The sequence below is a fragment of the Salmo trutta genome, chromosome 29, assembly GCF_901001165.1.
Source record: "Salmo trutta chromosome 29, fSalTru1.1, whole genome shotgun sequence".
Lineage (NCBI taxonomy): Eukaryota > Metazoa > Chordata > Actinopteri > Salmoniformes > Salmonidae > Salmo > Salmo trutta.
In genome coordinates this window covers 1,297,457-1,318,681 of record NC_042985.1, presented here as the reverse complement: position 1 = coordinate 1,318,681, position 21,225 = coordinate 1,297,457, and the positions used below count along the sequence as shown (strand labels likewise).

At 43.6% G+C, this 21,225-nt stretch overlaps 1 protein-coding gene across 1 annotated transcript; it reads left to right on the top strand.

Moving 5' to 3' along the window:
* The first annotated feature begins 1,223 nt into the window (after nucleotides 1-1,223).
* LOC115166736 (photoreceptor-specific nuclear receptor-like) lies at nucleotides 1,224-9,132 on the top strand. Its single transcript, XM_029720480.1, has 8 exons — nucleotides 1,224-1,869; nucleotides 2,662-2,812; nucleotides 4,751-4,854; nucleotides 5,039-5,308; nucleotides 5,530-5,708; nucleotides 6,017-6,260; nucleotides 6,522-6,627; nucleotides 8,586-9,132. Exons 1-8 carry the CDS (start codon nucleotides 1,779-1,781, stop codon nucleotides 8,716-8,718), a joined length of 1,278 nt encoding a protein of 425 aa, XP_029576340.1. The 5' UTR covers nucleotides 1,224-1,778; the 3' UTR covers nucleotides 8,719-9,132.
* The last annotated feature ends 12,093 nt before the right edge of the window (nucleotides 9,133-21,225 follow it).

Here is a 21,225-nt window from a genome sequence, read left to right as displayed (position 1 = left end):
TACAACCACCTAAAAGGAAGCGATTTCCAAACCTTCCATAACAAAGCCATCATCTACAGAGAGATGAACCTGGAGAAGAGTCCCCTAAGCAAGCTGGTCCTGGGGCTCTGTACACAAACACAAACAGACCCCACAGAGCCCCAGGACAGCAACACAATTAGACCCAACCAAATAATGAGAAAACAAAAAGATAATTACTTGACACAGTGGAAGTAATTTACAAAAACTACAGAGGAAACTAGAATGCTATTTGGCCCTAAACAGAGAGTACACAGTGGCAGAATACCTGACCACTGTGACTGACCCAAAATTAAGGAAATCTTTGACTATGTACAGACTCAGTGAGCATAGCCTTGCTGTTGAGAAAGACCACCGTAGGCAGACCTGGCTCTCAAGAGAAGACAGGCTCTGTGCACACTGCCCACAAAATGAGGTGGAAACTGAGCTGAACTTCCTAACCTCCTGCCAAATCTATGACCATATTAGAGACACATATTTCCCTCAGATTATACAGACCCACAAAGAATTTGAAAACAAATCAAATTTTGATAAAGTCCAATATCTACTGGGTGAAATATCACAATACCACAAGAAAAGGGCAAACCAGTGAAGAACAAACACCATTGTAAATACAACCTATATTTATATTTATTTATTTTCCCTTTTGTACTCTATTTGCACATCATTACAACACTGTATATATAAATAATATGACATTTGAAATATCTGTATTCTTCCGGAACATTTCAGAGTGTAATATTTACTGTTCATTTTTGATAGTTAATTTCACTTTTGTTTATAATCTATTTCACTTGATTTGACAATGTAAACATATTTTTCTCATGACAATAAAGCCCTTTGAATTGAATTGAGAGAAAGAGAGAGAGAGAGAGAGAGAAAGAGAGAGAAAGAGAGAGACCCTCTGTGACTTTCTCTATTCTTCTCTTCTAATATTTCCATCAATATTTCTTCTTACCCACATGATAAAGCCCCCCCCCCCCCCCCCCCCTCTGGCCACCTTGTTCCACATTGTTCTAAGTCCTGGAAATGTGACTGATTGATCAGACCAGTGGATGAACATAACAGTAAAGATTAAGAGGATGAGTAATAAGCAGCATGTGCTTACACAGCGCTGTGGACTAATCCTGCCCCCACCACCGGTCCCCATCGTCTCCCCTTTAGAGGAGCAGCCACCAGTCAGGACCCACAGACACACACACAGCTCCCGGACAAGAGGGGAGGACAGGACAGAGGAACCCACAGTGTTAACTAACTTCCATTGTCCAGCAGATCCACACCACTGTTACAGAGACCAAGAGACTATCCAGGACCTGAGAGAGAGAGACTGAGAGATCATCGTATCTCCATCACCAAGGGACAGAGGAAGGAGAGACAACCGGACAGGACATCCAGTGACTGCGTGACCGTAGGAGAGTTGATCTGGACTAAAGAGGAACTGAACTGACCAGCCGTCTGCCAGTCTGACTGCGGACACAAGGAGCCTGCCAGTTACAGCTACCCATCCATCAGCACATTTCTGCACTCCAATAGATTGGCAGTGACACTCATCGCTGATTGCCAAGGTGCCTGACATCAGGGGAGGCCATTGGTGTGACCTCCTCACTGCAAAAGGAAGAACCGTCACACAGCAGCTAGGCTAGTCATTGCATTGGGATACAATATCAGAACTTTTAAAGCCGTTTACAGTAACCCTCTGATAGAGGTGGGGGGGCAAAGTGACCAGTCCACAAGACATCGTTAGGACATATTGAGAAACCATGATGGAGGAACACCTGTCTAACATCCATCCTTCCTCCTCTCCAAGTGAATCTTCAGGGAGCAGTGGCACCGACTGTGACAGCAGAGGAGGTAAATGTTTGGCTGATATGGATTTTTCTTAAAAACATCATTTCTAAAAACTGGTGCTCGGGCCAAAAGCTCTGAGAATAAAGGAAGTGAAACCCAGCGCATGGTAAATGCTGCTCCAGAGTTTCTTTACTCTTGCAACACAATCAGTGAAGTTCAGACCTCAGAAACCACGTTGTATATTATTGATTGTGTTCCGTAATGAAGCACTTGGGATTAGCATTTACCATGTGTGGGCGGTTTGCTTCTTTACTAGCAGAACAGGTACAGCCCTCAGTACAGCCCTCAGTACAGCCCTCTCTCCCATTAGAAACAACAGGTTGCTGTCCAGCTTGCTGGCAGCATGGTGAGACTGATGGAGTTGTTACTGATAACAGTGCTTAGTTTGTGGCTCCACATTTCAAACATTTTAAACACGTCAAATGTTCTTTTTCTATCAGATCTGACATTTCAAATTTTATTTATTGAAATGTATTTTATTTCATTGATCCAAATACTAATTTTCAATTAGTAGAACATATATTTTGGGGGAATAATAACCAGATCTTAGAAAAAAAAACATTATTTATATTGGAGAGAAAAAAGTAATGCTGCTTAATTTGAATTTTAAATAATTTGATAGTTGGATCTTTAATGCAACACTACCCAGCATACAGCAGCCAGCAAGCATTCCTCTAACAGTCTCTAACTACCCCACCTCTCTCTCTCTGTTGTCCCCCAGCATACAGCAGCCAGGAAGCATTCCTCTAACAGTCTCTAACTACCCCACCTCTCTCTCTCTCTGTTGTCCCCCAGCAAAGAGTCCATCCCCGGGTAAAGCCCTGAGTCCAGCACTGCTCTGTAAGGTCTGTGGGGACACCAGCAGTGGAAAACACTACGGCATCTACGCCTGTAACGGCTGCAGTGGATTCTTCAAACGCAGCGTCCGACGGAGACTCATATACAGGTGAGTTGGAGTGTTAACAGACACTCTAGCCCAGTGTATAGTCAGCGTCCCACAGAGACTCATATACAGGTGAGTTGGAGTGTTAACAGACACTCTAGCCCAGTGTATAGTCAGCGTCCCACAGAGACTCATATACAGGTGAGTTGGAGTGTTAACAGACACTCTAGCCCAGTGTATAGTCAGCGTCCCACAGAGACTCATATACAGGTGAGTTGGAGTGGTAACAGACACTCTAGCCCAGTGTATAGTCAGCGTCCCACAGAGACTCATATACAGGTGAGTTGGAGTGGTAACAGACACTCTAGCCCAGTGTATAGTCAGCGTCCCACAGAGACTCATATACAGGTGAATTGGAGTGTTAACAGACACTCTAGCCCAGTGTATAGTCAGCGTCCCACAGAGACTCATATACAGGTGAGTTGGAGTGGTAACAGACACTCTAGCGCAGTGTATAGTCAGCGTCCCACAGAGACTCATATACAGGTGAGTTGGAGTGGTAACAGACACTCTAGCCCAGTGTATAGTCAGCGTCCCACAGAGACTCATATACAGGTGAGTTGGAGTGTTAACAGACACTCTAGCCCAGTGTATAGTCAGCGTCCCACGGAGACTCATATACAGGTGAGTTGGAGTGGTAACAGACACTCTAGCGCAGTGTATAGTCAGCGTCCCACAGAGACTCATATACAGGTGAGTTGGAGTGGTAACAGACACTCTAGCGCAGTGTATAGTCAGCGTCCCACAGAGACTCATATACAGTTGAGTTGGAGTGTTAACAGACACTCTAGCCCAGTGTATAGTCAGCGTCCCACAGAGACTCATATACAGGTGAGTTGGAGTGGTAACAGACACTCTAGCGCAGTGTATAGTCAGCGTCCCACAGAGACTCATATACAGGTGAGTTGGAGTGTTAACAGACACTCTAGCCCAGTGTATAGTCAGCGTCCCACAGAGACTCATATACAGGTGAGTTGGAGTGGTAACAGACACTCTAGCCCAGTGTATAGTCAGCGTCCCACAGAGACTCATATACAGGTGAGTTGGAGTGTTAACAGACACTCTAGCGCAGTGTATAGTCAGCGTCCCACAGAGACTCATATACAGGTGAGTTGGAGTGGTAACAGACACTCTAGCCCAGTGTATAGTCAGCGTCCCACAGAGACTCATATACAGGTGAGTTGGAGTGGTAACAGACACTCTAGCCCAGTGTATAGTCAGCGTCCCACAGAGACTCATATACAGGTGAGTTGGAGTGGTAACAGACACTCTAGCGCAGTGTATAGTCAGCGTCCCACAGAGACTCATATACAGGTGAGTTGGAGTGGTAACAGACACTCTAGCCCAGTGTATAGTCAGCGTCCCACAGAGACTCATATACAGGTGAGTTGGAGTGGTAACAGACACTCTAGCCCAGTGTATAGTCAGCGTCCCACAGAGACTCATATACAGGTGAGTTGGAGTGGTAACAGACACTCTAGCCCAGTGTATAGTCAGCGTCCCACAGAGACTCATATACAGGTGAGTTGGAGTGGTAACAGACACTCTAGCCCAGTGTATAGTCAGCGTCCCACAGAGACTCATATACAGGTGAGTTGGAGTGGTAACAGACACTCTAGCCCAGTGTATAGTCAGCGTCCCACAGAGACTCATATACAGGTGAGTTGGAGTGTTAACAGACACTCTAGCCCAGTGTATAGTCAGCGTCCCACAGAGACTCATATACAGGTGAGTTGGAGTGGTAACAGACACTCTAGCCCAGTGTATAGTCAACCTACCCACTGATAGATCGGCTAACTGTGTTATCACAACTTTTTTTAACTATTTGTGAGTTTAATACATTTAAGTTTGAACCTGACTTCTTAGTTGATGTTTAAATCTCTAGAATAGTTTATTATTTCACATACTGTAAAATAGGTTTTCCTCTGCTCATCCCAACAGGTGTCAGGCTGGTACGGGCATGTGCCCAGTGGATAAGGCCCATCGTAACCAGTGCCAAGCCTGTCGGCTGAAGAAGTGCCTACAGGCAGGCATGAACAAAGATGGTGAGTCAGTCAAATGTATTTATTTGAAGTCAAAGATAATCCGTTTTTTTCAGTATGAATAGATGTGAAAGTTTGTATAATTGAAGTTAGAGTTGGGATATGTTTGTTGAGGTAGTCTGTCTCCTTGGACAGTGAAGTGTAAAGGTGTAGCAGGAGACTGACCTGTGTCTGACCTCTCCCCCAGCTGTCCAGAACGAGCGCCAGCCCCGCAGCACGTCTCAGGTGCGTCTGGACTCCATCGACGTGGACACAGACAAGGAGCATCTGTCCACCACACGGGATCCCACTTCCTCTTCCTGCTCAGTGATCACCCGGCCTCACATCACCTCCACCTCAATCAGCTCGTCCTCTGCCCCACCGCAGCGCTGTGGACCCCCCAGCCCACAGAACAACCACCGCTTCATGGTCAGTCTCATGACCGCTGAGACCTGCGCTAAACTGGAGCCTGAGGACGGTGAGGAGGGCTTTATTATGGCTGTTCGCTGGTTTTCCTCTGTTTCTCTCTTTCTTTCTCTCTCTCTTTTCTTCTCTCTTTATTTCTCTCTCTCTCTTTCTTTATTTCTCTCTCTCTCTACTTCTTAATCTTTCTTTCTCAAGTATTTACCATTTCTCTCCCAGTTTACATAATCTCCAGGTTTTATCTTTTGTATTTAAATAATTCCACTTCTTTCCCAGTTGATGAGAACATTGATGTGACCAGTAACGAGCCAGAGAGGGAGTCCTCAGACTACCACATGTCCCTGTACCCTTCCAGTACAGAGAATGTGTACGAGACGTCGGCCCGGCTTCTCTTTATGTCTGTTAAATGGGCCAAGAACCTGCCAGTGTTCTCCAATCTCCCCTTCAGAGACCAGGTAAGACGGGATACTATGATAGGGTTTACTTACATTATAAACTGCTTATTTTAAACATATCACTACATTGTTTGGTAACTAATAGTTAGTCAATATAAACGCTTTCATATAGATCAAACAGGTAAACAAGGAGTTTTTTTTTTACGGTGCAAAGAATAGTTTGATACAACTTTAATCTGTTTAAAGACCCTTGAACTGCTTCTAAAACATGTTTCTGCATAGTTTGTGATGTCATGTTTATGACCGGTCACCCTTGACCTCTAACCTTGTGTGACCCCCACTGATCTGACTTCCTTGTTACCCTCCAGGTAATCCTGCTGGAGGAGGCATGGTCTGAACTCTTCCTGCTGTGTGCCATCCAGTGGTCTCTCCCCCTGGACAGCTGTCCTCTGCTGTCCCTCCCCGACCTGTCCCCCCCCACCATGCAGAGTAAGACATCCTACACCAGCGTGGACCTGCGTCTGCTCCAGGAGGTCTTCAGTAGGTTCAAAGCCCTGGCCGTAGACCCCACTGAGTTTGCCTGCCTCAAGGCCATCGTCCTCTTCAAACCAGGTGGGTGTCTGGTGGTCAGGGGGATGTTGGTTTGGGATTTTTGTTGCTATGGTGTAATTTCTAAGCCAGATATAATCTGTGGGGATGTTTTTGTGACCAGAGCTGAATGTAATGCGACACATCTTTCTGTTTTGATGTGGATTAGGGCTTTCTGTTTCTGGGGGTGTAAATTCTACTTCCCCAGATTCTGTCTGGCCATGTGGATAAGACATGAAACTAGCCTGTTTGACTGATCGTTCATTCTTCTCTTTGTTGTCATAGAGACCCGAGGTCTGAAGGACCCAGAGCAGGTAGAGAACCTACAGGATCAGTCCCAGGTGATGTTGGGACAACACATCAGATCACATTACTCCAGTCAGCCTGCCAGGTAGGACTACTACGACCTCCCTGCACAACCTCCCTGACCTCCCTACACAACCTCACTGACCTCCCTACATAGCCTCCCTGACCTCCCTACACAGCCTCCCTGACCTCCCTGCGCAACCTCCCTACACAACCTCCCTGACCTCCCTGCACAACCTCACTGACCTCCCTACATAGCCTCCCTGACCTCCCTGCACAACCTCCCTACACAACCTCCCTGACCTCCCTACACAACCTCACTGACCTCCCTACATAGCCTCCCTGACCTCCCTACACAGCCTCCCTGACCTCCCTACACAGCCTCCCTGACCTCCCTGCACAACCTCCCTACACAACCTCCCTGACCTCCCTGCACAACCTCACTGACCTCCCTACACAGCCTCCCTGACCTCCCTGCACAACCTCCCTACACAACCTCCCTGACCTCCCTGCACAACCTCACTGATCTCCCTACACAGCCTCCCTGACCCCCCTGCACAACCTCCCTACACAACCTCCCTGACCTCCCTGCACAACCTCACTGACCTCCCTACACAGCCTCCCTGACCTCCCTACACAACCTCACTGACCTCCCTACACAGCCTCCCTGACCTCCCTACACAACCTCCCTGACCTCCCTGCACAACTCCCTGACCTCCCTACACAACCTCCCTGACCTCCCTGCACAGCCTCCCTGACCTCCCTGCACAGCCTCCCTGACCTCCCTGTTCTCCCCGCACAACTCCCTGACCTCCCTACACAACCTCCCTGACCTCCCTGCACAACCTCCCTGACCTCCCTACACAACCTCCCTGACCTCCCTACACAACCTCCCTGATCTCCCTACACAGCCTCCCTGACCTCCCTACACAACCTCCCTGACCTCCCTACACAACCTCCCTACACAGCCTCCCTGACCTCCCTACACAGCCTCCCTGACCTCCCTACACAACCTCCCTGACCTCCCTACACAACCTCCCTGATCTCCCTACCCAACCTCCCTGGCCTCCCTACACAACCTCCCTGACCTCCCTGCACAACCTCCCTGACCTCCCTACACAACCTCCCTGACCTCCCTACACAACCTCCCTGACCTCCCTACACAACCTCCCTGACCTCCCTACACAGCCTCCCTGCTCTCAAACTCTTCCTTTATGGCCTTTAATCCACATGGATCTGGATTCCACTGTATGTATAGCTAGCTACTAACCTGAAGAATGAGAGGATGTTAAAATGGATCCACTGTATGTATAGCTAGTTACTAACCTGAAGAATGAGAGGATGTTAAAATGGATCCACTGTATGTATAGCTAGTTACTAACCTGAAGAATGAGAGGATGTTAAAATGGATCCACTGTATGTATAGCTAGCTACTAACCTGAAGAATGAGAGGATGTTAAAATGGATCCACTGTATGTATAGCTAGTTACTAACCTGAAGAATGAGAGGATGTTAAAATGGATCCACTGTATGTATAGCTAGTTACTAACCTGAAGAATGAGAGGATGTTAAAATGGATCCACTGTATGTATAGCTAGCTACTAACCTGAAGAATGAGAGGATGTTCAAATGGATCCACTGTATGTATAGCTAGTTACTAACCTGAAGAATGAGAGGATGTTAAAATGGATCCACTGTATGTATAGCTAGCTACTAACCTGAAGAATGAGAGGATGTTCAAATGGATCCACTGTATGTATAGCTAGTTACTTACCTGAAGAATGAGAGGATGTTAAAATGGATCCACTGTATGTATAGCTAGTTACTAACCTGAAGAATGAGAGGATGTTAAAATGGCCGGTGAAATCAAATTTCACTCTTATGGACCTGTAAATGACTTGATCTTGATATTATTTTGATAGCTGCTAACAGAATTGGAATCAGTTTCATTTTCTGTTTTTAGACACTTCAGGACTTTGATGGAATCTCGTTGCTGTAAATTCAAAGTGTATAACTCCCCACCCTCTCTGTCTCTCTGTGTAGATTTGGGAAGCTCCTCCTGCTGTTGCCCTCTCTGCGTTTCGTCAGCTCTGAGCGGATCGAGCTCCTCTTCTTCCACAGGACCATCGGCAACACCCCCATGGAGAAACTTCTGTGTGACATGTTCAAGAACTAATACACACAAAAACAAAATGGACGCTCAGTAATACTGCACCAAGACACATTGCAAGTGAACATGCTGAAAGCTAACAAACTGATGTGTGTAACAGGACGTTGTAAATATCTTATTGCTGTGTGTAAGAAAACCATGTCAATTTGTCATTGCTGTAAGAGAGTGTTGAAAACAGGCCTGCTTTTGAGCTTGATAATGTGTTATAGTGGATTTTGCTGTGTGTTGGACACCAGACTCAAAATGTCCTTTACTGTGGACAGAATGTTTGTGTCTCATATCTTCAGTTATACTTCTGTCTAGCCATCCATGGTCTATATTTTTCACGATGTAATGTAATATATTTATATAAAATCTGTTTCGTGTTAGATACTGTACATTTCTGCTATCATAAACATGTGTGCTGTATTTATGATTTCATGCCTTGGTAAATCTAAACTTGTATTTTTTCTTCTATCTGTTAACTGAAGGGGATGAGTAGAAACCAGGTTTACACCAAGCTATCTATTAACAAGGGGATGAGTAGAAACCAGGTTTACACCAAGCTGTCTATTAACAAGGGGATGAGTAGAAACCAGGTTTACACCAAGCTGTCTATTAACAAGGGGATGAGTAGAAACCAGGTTTACACCAAGCTGTCTATTAACAAGGGGATGAGTAGAAACCAGGTTAACACCAAGCTATCTATTAACAAGGGGATGAGTAGAAACCAGGTTAACACCAAGCTATCTATTAACAAGGGGATGAGTAGAAACCAGGTTAACACCAAGCTGTCTATTAACAAGGGGATGAGTAGAAACCAGGTTTACACCAAGCTGTCTATTAACAAGGGGATGAGTAGAAACCAGGTTAACACCAAGCTATCTATTAACAAGGGGATGAGTAGAAACCAGGTTTACACCAAGCTATCTATTAACAAGGGGATGAGTAGAAACCAGGTTTACACCAAGCTGTCTATTAACAAGGGGATGAGTAGAAACCAGGTTAACACCAAGCTATCTATTAACAAGGGATGAGTAGAAACCAGGTTAACACCAAGCTGTCTATTAACAAGGGGATGAGTAGAAACCAGGTTAACACCAAGCTGTCTATTAACAAGGGGATGAGTAGAAACCAGGTTAACACCAAGCTGTCTATTAACAAGGGGATGAGTAGAAACCAGGTTAACACCAAGCTGTCTATTAACAAGGGGATGAGTAGAAACCAGGTTAACACCAAGCTATCTATTAACAAGGGGATGAGTAGAAACCAGGTTTACACCAAGCTGTCTATTAACAAGGGGATGAGTAGAAACCAGGTTAACACCAAGCTGTCTATTAACAAGGGGATGAGTAGAAACCAGGTTAACACCAAGCTGTCTATTAACAAGGGGATGAGTAGAAACCAGGTTAACACCAAGCTGTCTATTAACAAGGGGATGAGTAGAAACCAGGTTTACACCAAGCTGTCTATTAACAAGGGGATGAGTAGAAACCAGGTTTACACCAAGCTGTCTATTAACAAGGGGATGAGTAGAAACCAGGTTTACACCAAGCTGTCTATTAACAAGGGGATGAGTAGAAACCAGGTTAACACCAAGCTGTCTATTAACAAGGGGATGAGTAGAAACCAGGTTTACACCAAGCTATCATACACCAGCTCAGAGGAAGAGAAAACAAGCTTCCCATCAGAGTATAGATGCAGTGGCAACTTCAACAGTGAGCAAAGACAAAGTATAAATCAAAGGAACAGCGCCACCTTCTGTCCACTACTAACAACAACACCAGTTACTCTTTCCTACCACTAGAGGTCCTCCCAGTCTGGCTGTCAACACTACTTGGACAATAGACTGGACTTCATCAGTATCCACGTCATGGCAACCACTGTATGACAGCAGGGTGTATATGTCCCAGCCATTTCTCAGACTACAGTTCACCACTGTATGACAGCAGGGTGTATATGTCCCAGCCATTTCTCAGACTACAGTTCACCACTGTATGACAGCAGGGTGTATATGTCCCAGCCATTTCTCAGACTACAGTTCACCACTGTATGACAGCAGGGTGTATATGTCCCAGCCATTTCTCAGACAACAGTTCACCACTGTATGACAGCAGGGTGTATATGTCCCAGCCATTTCTCAGACTACAGTTCACCACTGTATGACAGCAGGGTGTATATGTCCCAGCCATTTCTCAGACAACAGTTCACCACTGTATGACAGCAGGGTGTATATGTCCCAGTGTAACGATTGTCGTCGGGAGACGAGGAAGCGGACCAAAACGCAGCTGGGAGCGAATACATGTTTATTTAACACACTAGAATTAAACATGTACACAAAATCAAGGAAAAACTGCCAATACGTTACGTGCTCAAATAACGAGACAACAACCCACAAACATCGTGGGGGAAAAGGAACTTAAATGTGATTCCCAATCAGACTTCACAAGCGACAGCTGTCTGATTGGGAAATCACCCCGAGCCCAACATAGAAATAAAACACAAAGAAAGGCTATAACCAAAACATAGAAAATAAAGCATAGAAATGCCACACCCTGACCAAAATAGCAGAGTTCACCTGGTCAGGGCGTGACACCCAGCCATTTCTCAGACTACAGTTCACCACTGTATGACAGCAGGGTGTATATGTCCCAGCCATTTCTCAGACTACAGTTCACCACTGTATATTCAGTCTCTTCCGGAGGACTTGTAGGTCTTAGAATAAATGGGTTCCAACAGGTAAAGTACGTTATCTTGTCTTAGTTCTCTAATCACAACAACACAGTCAGTAGGAATCCCATCAACACCCTTCTCTTTCCCTCTGGACACACACACAGGTGCCTTCTGGGAATAATGAAGTGCTTCACAATAAAAGTCTTAAAAATTGTACTGTCAGTAATATTGACATAGTTTCAGAAGAAACGTATAATACTAACCTAGGCTACAACAGTATGGGTTTATACAGCACAGGAGGTTGGTGGCACCTTAATCAGGGAGGACAGGCTCGTGGTAATGACTGGAGAGTAATCAGTGGAATGGTATCAAATACATCAAACACATGGTTTCCATGGTTTCTATGTGTTCCGATCCATTCGCTCCGTTCCAGCCATTATTATGGGCCGTCCTCCCCTCAGCAGCCTCCACTGATGTACTGTATGCCCCAGCCATTTCTCAGAGGATTACAGGCCTTGGTTATACCATAGATTCATTCATGATCATGTCCCAAATGGAACCTATTGCCTTTATAGTGGACTACTTTTTGACCAGTGCCCTTTGGGAATGGGGTGCCATTTTGGGACACAGATATAGCTCTTATCAGATGTGGGCTATGGAGAAAGGGACATGGTACAGAAAATAAATAACAGAATAAATAACAGGATATAACAAGGCTCCATTTTGGAAACAATTTAAACCTCAGAATGACAAGAACGTTTCATACTCTGTCTGCTTTATTCCTCTAATGACTGAAGGGACATTGGGAGGCCAGTTAGACAGCTGCAGGGAACATACAGTAATAATTATAATTAGTGAGTTGGGAGAGAGAGAGAGAGAGAGAGAGAGAGAGAGAGAGAGAGAGAGAGAGAAAGAGAGAGAGAGAAATACGTGAGTTGGGAGAGAGAGAGAGAGAGAGAGAAATACGTGAGTTGAGAGAGAGAGAGAAATACGTGAGTTGGGAGAGAGAGAGAGAGAGAGAGAGAGAGAGAGAGAGAGAGAGAGAGAGAGAGAGAGAGAGAGAGAGAGAGACATAAAAATGTTAAACGGGGCCGAGACTCAGGTGGAATCATCATTTGGCATAAGCAGGACTTAGCACTGAATGAAATGAAAAAAGGTACCAGTCACATTTGGCTAAAACTTAACAAAGGTACAATCTACTGTGACAATGATGTATACATATGTGCAGCTTATGTTCCTCCTTCAGATTCATCATATTATGATGATCAGTTTTTTGACAATCTCCACACAGAAATCATTACATTTCAGGCAGAGGGTAAAGTGCTTCTTTGTGGAGATTTCAATGCAAGAACAGGTTCTGAGCCTGACTACACTGATGAGGGAGGTAACCACCACATATGTGGACACCCCTCCTTGTACAGTAGCCCTATTATAAAAAATAGAAACAGTCCTGACCAAATACTGAACAAAAATGGGAAGGAGTTAGTGCATCTCTGTCGAGCCTTAGGCCTGTACATGCTTAATGGTAGAATCAGAGGGGACTCTTTAGGTCGGTTTACTTAATGCTCAGCTCTTGGGACAAGTGTAGTCGATTATGCCATCACTGACATCGACCCCTCCTCCATTAGTGCATTCACTGTCAGACCACAGACACCATTGTCAGATCACAGTCAGATCAACGTGTTTCTGAAGAAATTAACCGGCAATACTCAAAAAAACAGCCCAATAAACTCTACAACATAAACCCATCGTACAGATGGGCTCCAAACTGTGCAGAGAGATTCATTGAAACGTTGAACTCAAATGAAATGATGAACTCTATACAGTTTTTCAATAACTCACAATACCAAAACAATAAAGATGGTGTCAATTCGGCTACTCAAAACATCAACTGCATATTCCAAAAAGCAGCATCGAAAGCAAATTTGAGAAAACCAAAGAAATGCAACATCAGAAACAAAAAACAAAATGTTTCTGATAAATGGATTTATAATGAATGTAAAACAATTAGAAAACACCTAAGACAAATGTCAAATGAAAAACATAAGCAGCAAAACAACCCAGAGCTACGATATGAATACTTTGAAACTCTGAAACAGTATAAACAAACACTGAAACGCAAGAAATTGAATTATGCCAACAAGACACTTGATGAAATTGAAAACGCAATTGACCAAAATCAGTTCTGGGACATGTGGAACAATTTAAGCACAGCAAAGCCACAAGAATTAGCCATACAAGATGTAGGAATTTGGAAAACGTATTTTGATAATCTATACAAAAACATCCCACAAAAAGACTTACAACAGAACCAATTAGAAATTAAAGAAAAATTGAACATCCTTGAATCAGTCATTAAAAACAACCAAAATCCATTAGATTACCCAATAACCCAACAAGAACTAAATGAAAAGCTCAAATCTATTAAATCAAAGAAGGCTTCGGGTCTAGACAACATCAGAAATGAAATGCTGGAAAACAGCACACCTGAATTGCAAAATGCTGTGCTTAAATTGTTCAACATGGTTTTAACTTCTGGCTGCTTCCCTGATGTCTGGAACCAGGGGCTCATCTCCCCTATCCAAAAAAGTGGAGACAAATCAGACCCCAATAATTACAGGGGAATTTGCGTAAACAGTAACTTGGGAAAGGTTTTCTGTAGCATTTTGAATTCAAGAATTCAAACCTTTCTTCAAGAAAAGAATGTAATAAGTAAATGTCAAATTGTCTTTCTCCCTAACCATCGCACTACTGACCATATATACACCTACACACACTAATTAATAAACACGTCCACCAAAAAAAGAGGGCAAAATCTTTGCTTGCTTTATTGACTTTAAAAAAGCATTTGATTCTATTTGGCATGAAGGGCTATTCTACAAAATTCTCCAAAGTGGGCTTGGTGGTAAGGTGTATGACTTAATAAAATGTATGTACACAGAAAATAAATGTGCAATAAAAATCAAAAATCAAAAACCAAAGAACAGAATTATTTTCACAATGCCGGGGTGTGAGACAAGGCTGCAGTTTGAGTCCAAACCTTTTCAACATTTATATCAATGAATTAGCAGACATGTTGGACCATTCTCCAGCCCCAGGACTCACACTATTTGACACAGAGGTGAAATACCTGCTATATGCTGATTACTTGGTACTTCTATCACCAACCAAAGAAGGTCTTCAACAGAACATTAATATTCTAGAGCAATATTGCCATAATTGGGCCCTGGCAGTAAATTTCCAAAAAACGAAAATCATCATTTTCCAAAAGAAAACCAGATGTCAGAAACACAAATATAAATTCACCCTGAACAACACCATCATTGAACACACTAAAAATTACACCTACCTTGGTCTGACCATATCTGCATCGGGAAACTTTAATATGGCAGTGAATGCCCTCAAAGAAAAAGCCCGCAGAGCATTGTATGCAATAAAAATGAAATTATTCAAAATCAACATCCCAATTAGAATTTGGACCAAAATATTTGACAGTGTAATCCTACCAATAGCTCTTTACGGAAGTGAGGTTTGGGGGCCACTCAATAAACTGGACTTTAAAATGCGGGACAAACATCCAATTGAAGCCCTACATGCAGAATTCTGTCGGAAAATCCTACAAGTCCAGAGAAATACACCAACTAATGCATGTAGGGCAGAATTGGGCCGCTTTCCAGTAATAATGAAAATACAGTAAAGATCATTATAATTTTGGCTACATCTAAATTCAAGTCCAAATTCAAGTCTGCAATTTAAAGCACTCCAAACCCAAGAGCTGAGCCCAGAAACGAGCCCTCTCAGTCAGCTGGTGTTGGACCTCACCAACCAAGCTGACACCAGCACTGCTTCAAAAGAAAGAATTCAAATAAACAAAATCATGAACCAATCAAAGGACTCATATTTACAACATTGGAAAAACAAAACAAAATCCCAAAGCGGACTAAATTGCTATCTGACCCTAAACAGAGAATATGAATTGGCTGATTATCTCTACTCTGTCAGAGATACGAAGCAGAGACAGATCCTTACCAAGTACAGGCTGAGTGACCACCTGGCAGAGACAGATCCTTACCAAGTACAGGCTGAGTGACCACCTGGCAGAGACAGATCCTTACCAAGTACAGGCTGAGTGACCACCTGGCAGAGACAGATCCTTACCAAGTACAGGCTGAGTGACCACCGATTGGCAATAGAAACCGGCAGACATAAAAAGACATGGCGACCCAAAGAGGAGCGTGTATGTGGTCACTGCACGACAGGGGAGGTAGAGACAGAGATGCACTTTCTCCTTTACTGTGACAAATATTCCTCACAAAGAGATTCCTTATTCACAGAAATGACTACATTTATTCCAAATTTGAACTTATTAAACCCAGAGGAAAAAGTAAAAACACACATGGGCGAAGGAGCAATGGCTCCTCTTGCAGCCAAATATGTATTTGCCTGCCATAGCCTGAGAGACACTGAATAATAACATCTGCATAGTAAGCAGTAACTTACTTATTATTACTATTATTGTTATTACTGTTATTTCTATTATTATTGTTGTTTATCATTCCAAATAGTAGTGGTATGGGTAGTAATGGTAATGATAGCAGTTTAGTGATGGTGGTGGTGGTAGTAGTAGTGGTAATGATGATAGTAGTTGTAGTACTGATGTAATGGTGAAGATGACCGTTATTTAGTTATAAGTTAGTTAAAGATTCATTTTCCATATTTAGATTTTTATATTTATTACATTCTACTATTTTACTATTATTTTACTACTATTTTATTGTTATTATTTTTATATTTAATTTTGTATTATTATTTACTGCCATTTTATATTATTATTTGTTATTGTTTATAATTGTATTACAATGTATATTGTATACATTGTTGCTTTGGCAATATTAACACAATGTTTTTCATGCCACAATAAGCTTGAATTTGAATTTGAATTTGAGAGAGAGAGAGCGAGAGAGAGAGAGAGAGAGCGAGAGAGAGAGAGAGAGAGAGAGAGAGAGAGAGAGAGAGAGAGAGAGCGAGAGAGAGAGAGAGAGAGAGAGAGACATACGTGAGTTGGGAGAGAGAGAGAGAGAGAGAGAGAGAATTGTAATATTATATTCTACACATTGTCACTGTGTGTAATGTTCGTCTGAAAAGGAGTTACAGTTCTCAGCAGTATTGATATTGATATTGACTTTGACTTTATTGATTCTTGGTCACAGTTTACAAAAAACTGAAGAAATGCTAAATGAATATCATAAACAGTTGCATAGAAAATAGCATTGGACACACGTGTATGTAATGAAATCAATAGTATTTATTTTAGTCCTTATCTCATAAAACATATGGTAACCTTTCCCACATTCTGCATAGCTGAAATATAAACACTAAAATATCAGAGAGTCAGAGAGTTCAACCTTCAGCCCTCAGCAAACGGCTGTGAATTCCCATCAGACTTTCTGAGTCTTTTAGTCTCCGTCCCAAATGGAACCCTGTTCCCTATCTAGTGCACTACTATAGACCAGAGTCCTATTCCCTGTATAGTGCACTACTATAGACCAGGGCTTTTATTGTCCACAAACTGGCCTAGTTTCTTACCTTTACAAAATGAAACACCTAAACATTGAGAAGTAGTTTGAGCCAGTTGTGGCCGTCTGGCCGAGCTCCCAGAATGCCAGCTAGATAAGGAATGCCACTCAGTATTAGTGGTCTAACACCAGCAGAAGGGCCTTTTGAAATAGTTCAGAAACAGGACGACACAGCAGGGGGCTATCCTGGACACCTGTGAGGAGACATCAAACAAGTGTTTTAGAAGCAGCTTAGCTGAGGCAGCTGCCAATGGTTAAGTCCCAAAATGGCACCCTATTCCCTGCATAGTGCACTACTTTTGACAAGACCCCTATGGGTCCTGGCCACAAGTAGTGCACTACATAGGGAAAAGGGTGCCATTTGGGACAAAAACCAATTGGAATACAGCACTGTCTCTGATACACACACACACACACACACACACACACACACACACACACACACACACACACACACACACACACACACACACACACACACACAGGGAGAATATTGTAGCAATGCTTAACTATTTTGAGTTCCACCTTCATGCTCTGGTCAAAGACACTATAAGCAGTACATTAGCTTGATGTGGGAACAGTATCAAGTGTTACATTAAATACATTGAGACAACCATTACAATGCCACATGAAAACAAGCAGTGTTGAAATCTACCACAATTTGAAAGCTTGGACAAACACATGGATCAGATTGAGAGTCATTTGGCTCTCAAATGAACCAATGAACCCCATTCGCCCCTCAGGCCCTATCAGACCTTGTTTAACAAGCGGTTTCTCCTCCTCCAGAGGCCTAAGCCTTCTTAGCAGTGTCTGATGGAACAGACATAGCACCCTTCTCAGCCTTCAGCCAGAACCCTTAGCCATTAGCCTGCTGCGTGCCAAGGCCTTGTGAGACCTTCATCATCTAATCCACAAAGCAGAAAAGCTTAGGCTCTCCATCCTACCCTCCCCCTGCCCCTATCCTGCCTCTCTCCTCCCTCCCCCTCTCCTTCCTCCCCTCTCCCTCCCTCCCTCTCCTCCCTCTCCTCCTTCCCCCTCTCCTTCGTCCCCTCTCCCTCCCTCTCCTCCCTCCCACTCCTCCCTCCCTCTCCTCCCTCCCATTCCTCCCTCCCCTCCTCCCTCCCTTCCTTCTCCTCCCTCGCTCCCTCTCCTTCCTCTCCTCCTTCCCCCTCTCCTCCCTCCCCCTCTCCCACTCCTCCCTCCCTTTCCCTCTCCGCCCTTCCTCCCCCTCTCCGCCCTTCCTCCCCCTCTCCTTCCTCTCCCCCCTCTCCCTCTCCTCCCTCCCCCTCCCTCTCCTCCCTCCCCCTCTCCTTCCTCTCTCCCCCTCTCCTTCCTCTCCTCCCTCTCCCTCTCCTTCTTCTCTTATTGTATGAGCTGGCTCACAGTTTGAGATTATGGAACTCTGAACCCCTCTAACCAAACAACCCTCCTTTTGTCCTGAGTTGGAGAGAGTACACTGCTTTCTTCTTCAATGAGGAGAGAAAATGATGCTGCAGGAAAATCAACTAATTGATGTGTTTGATGTTTTATGGGAACCCAAAACGTAGATGTCTGACCCGGTTCCATTCACTAAAACAGCAGAGACAGCGGTAGATGTTCTGACCCGGTTCCATTCATTAAAACAGCAGAGACAGCGGTAGATGTTCTGACCCGGTTCCATTCATTAAAACAGCAGAGACAGCGGTAGATGTTCTAGCTGCTTCTTTCCGTTGTCTGCTAGTAGTAGCCCATTAAATACCCAACTAGTAAACCGTGGACTAAGGAGGGCTCAGGGAGGCTCTTTACAGCCGCTATATTCTGGATGTAATAAATAATGACAGTTAATATTGCAGAAACCTCAGAAACAACGCTAACAGGATGCCATCATTTTCAGTGCAAAAATAAGTGAGTGTTTCAGAACCTTTCTCTCACGTATAAACTGTTAAACATTCTCTCTCTCCCCTTGCTCTGAGACCAATCCCCACAGCACAAAGCTAGCCCCTGTTAGAATAAGAGACTTTCAACCAGTGATTTTTCATCATATTAAAAGCTAAGCTCTTTGAGTAACAGGCAGTGTGAAGCGAGCAGGTTAAACCATGTTGCAGCACAGTCGTGACGTATTTCTCAATGTCACTGAGAGATCTGGTCAGCTGGAACATGTTGACTTCAGAACTGTTTTTCTGAGCTGTTGTTCAATGTTGCCCGTCAGATAGAGCAACATAGGTACAGCCTTAGGTTGCCCGTCAGATAGAGCAACACAGGTACAGCCTTAGGTTGCCCGTCAGATAGAGCAACACAGGTACAGCCTTAGGTTGCCCGTCAGATAGAGCAACACAGGTACAGCCTTAGGTTGCCCGTCAGATAGAGCAACACAGGTACAGCCTTAGGTTGCCCGTCAGATAGAGCAACATAGGTACAGCCTTAGGTTGCCCGTCAGATAGAGCAACACAGGTACAGCCTTAGGTTGCCCGTCAGATAGAGCAACACAGGTACAGCCTTAGGTTGCCCGATGAATTTATATCAACTTTATATTTATATCAACTTTATATTAACTTTATAATTATATTAACTTTATATTAACTTTATATTTATATAAACTTTCTATTTATATAAACTTTCTATTTATATGAACTTTCTATTTATATAACCTTTATATTTATATTAACTTTATATTTATATTAACTTTATATTTATATCAACTTGTCACGTCCTGACCAGTAAAGGGGTTATTTGTTATTGTAGTTTGGCCAGAACGTGGCAGGGGGGTGTTTGTTTAGAGTGTCTCGGGGTTTGTTGGTCTATGTGCTTATATAAGAGGGGTGTTTGTTTAGAGTATTCCGGGGTTTTTGGTTAATGTTCTATGTTAGTATATTTCTATGTTCTAGTCTAGTCTTTCAATTTCTATGTTTAGGGTTTTGATTGACCTTCAATTGGAGGCAGCTGTTCGTCGTTGCCTCTGATTGAAGGTCCTATGTATAGGGATGTTTTGCTATGGGATTTGTGGGTAGTTGTCTCCTGTTTTGTGTCTGTGCACCTGACAGGACTGTTTAGTGTTGTTTTGTATACGTGATTCTTTTGGTTTTCCTTCTTTTCAATAAATAAAGAAGATGAGTTTACACGTTCCCGCTGCACCTTGGTCCAATCCTTACGATACCGTGACATACACTATATAGGGAATAGGGCTCTGGTCTATAGTAGTACTACTATATAGGGAATAGGGCTCTGGTCTATAGTAGTTCCACTACACCTTGATCCAATCCTTACGACAACCGTTACACAACTTTATATTAACTTTATAATTACATCAACTTTATATTAACTTTATCTTTATATTAACTTTATATTTATATAAACTTTATATTTATATAAACTTTATATTTATATCAACTTTATATTTATGTAAACTTTATATTTATGTAGACTTTATATTTATGTTGACTTTATATAAAGTGAACTATCATTCATCATTATGACAGGAAGTACAGGACATAAGCAGGCTCTTCTAGCACCACATATGCCTGTCTTCCTGCTGCAGGAGGACCAACCTCCACTAAAACAACCCCAACGGAAACATTATTATTGGCTCCCTACTTCAATCATGAAACTGAGGTCACTAGAGGTCAAAAGGGTTTTCACCTTCATCCCTCTCGCCATCCTTCTCACACCCCTTGGCCCTGGTCTCCCTCCCTCCTGTCTTTGTGTGCTGTAGTAATCTGGGGTGTTATGTGGTTAGTGTGTGTGTGTGGAATGTATTAGGGTAAGGGTGCATGTTAGACTCTGTTAGGCTGTGTACTAAACTCCCACAGCAGGGACAACACAATTGGACACCTGACCAGAGGTCTCTCTCTGTACCTTAGACGCTGCACAACCTGAACTCTAAGCTACCCAACACACAGTGGAGAAAGCTACAACTCTCAATACAATTACAAATGGTCAATATTTATTGATCGGGAAGTGGTGCGCTGCGTTGGGACATAGCTGCGTTGGGACATAGCTGCGTTGGGACATAGCTGCGTTGGGACATAGCTACGTTGGGACATAGCTGCGTTGGGACATAGCGGCGTTGGGACATAGCTGCGTTGGGACATAGCTGCGTTGGGACATAGCTGCGTTGGGACATAGCTACGTTGGGACATAGCTGCGTTGGGACATAGCTGCGTTGGGACATAGCGGCGTTGGGACATAGCGGCGTTGGGACATAGCGGCGTTTGGACATAGCGGCGTTGGGACATAGCTGCGTTGGGACATAGCTGCGTTGGGACATAGCTGCGTTGGGACATAGCTGCGTTGGAGAGACAGTTGATGA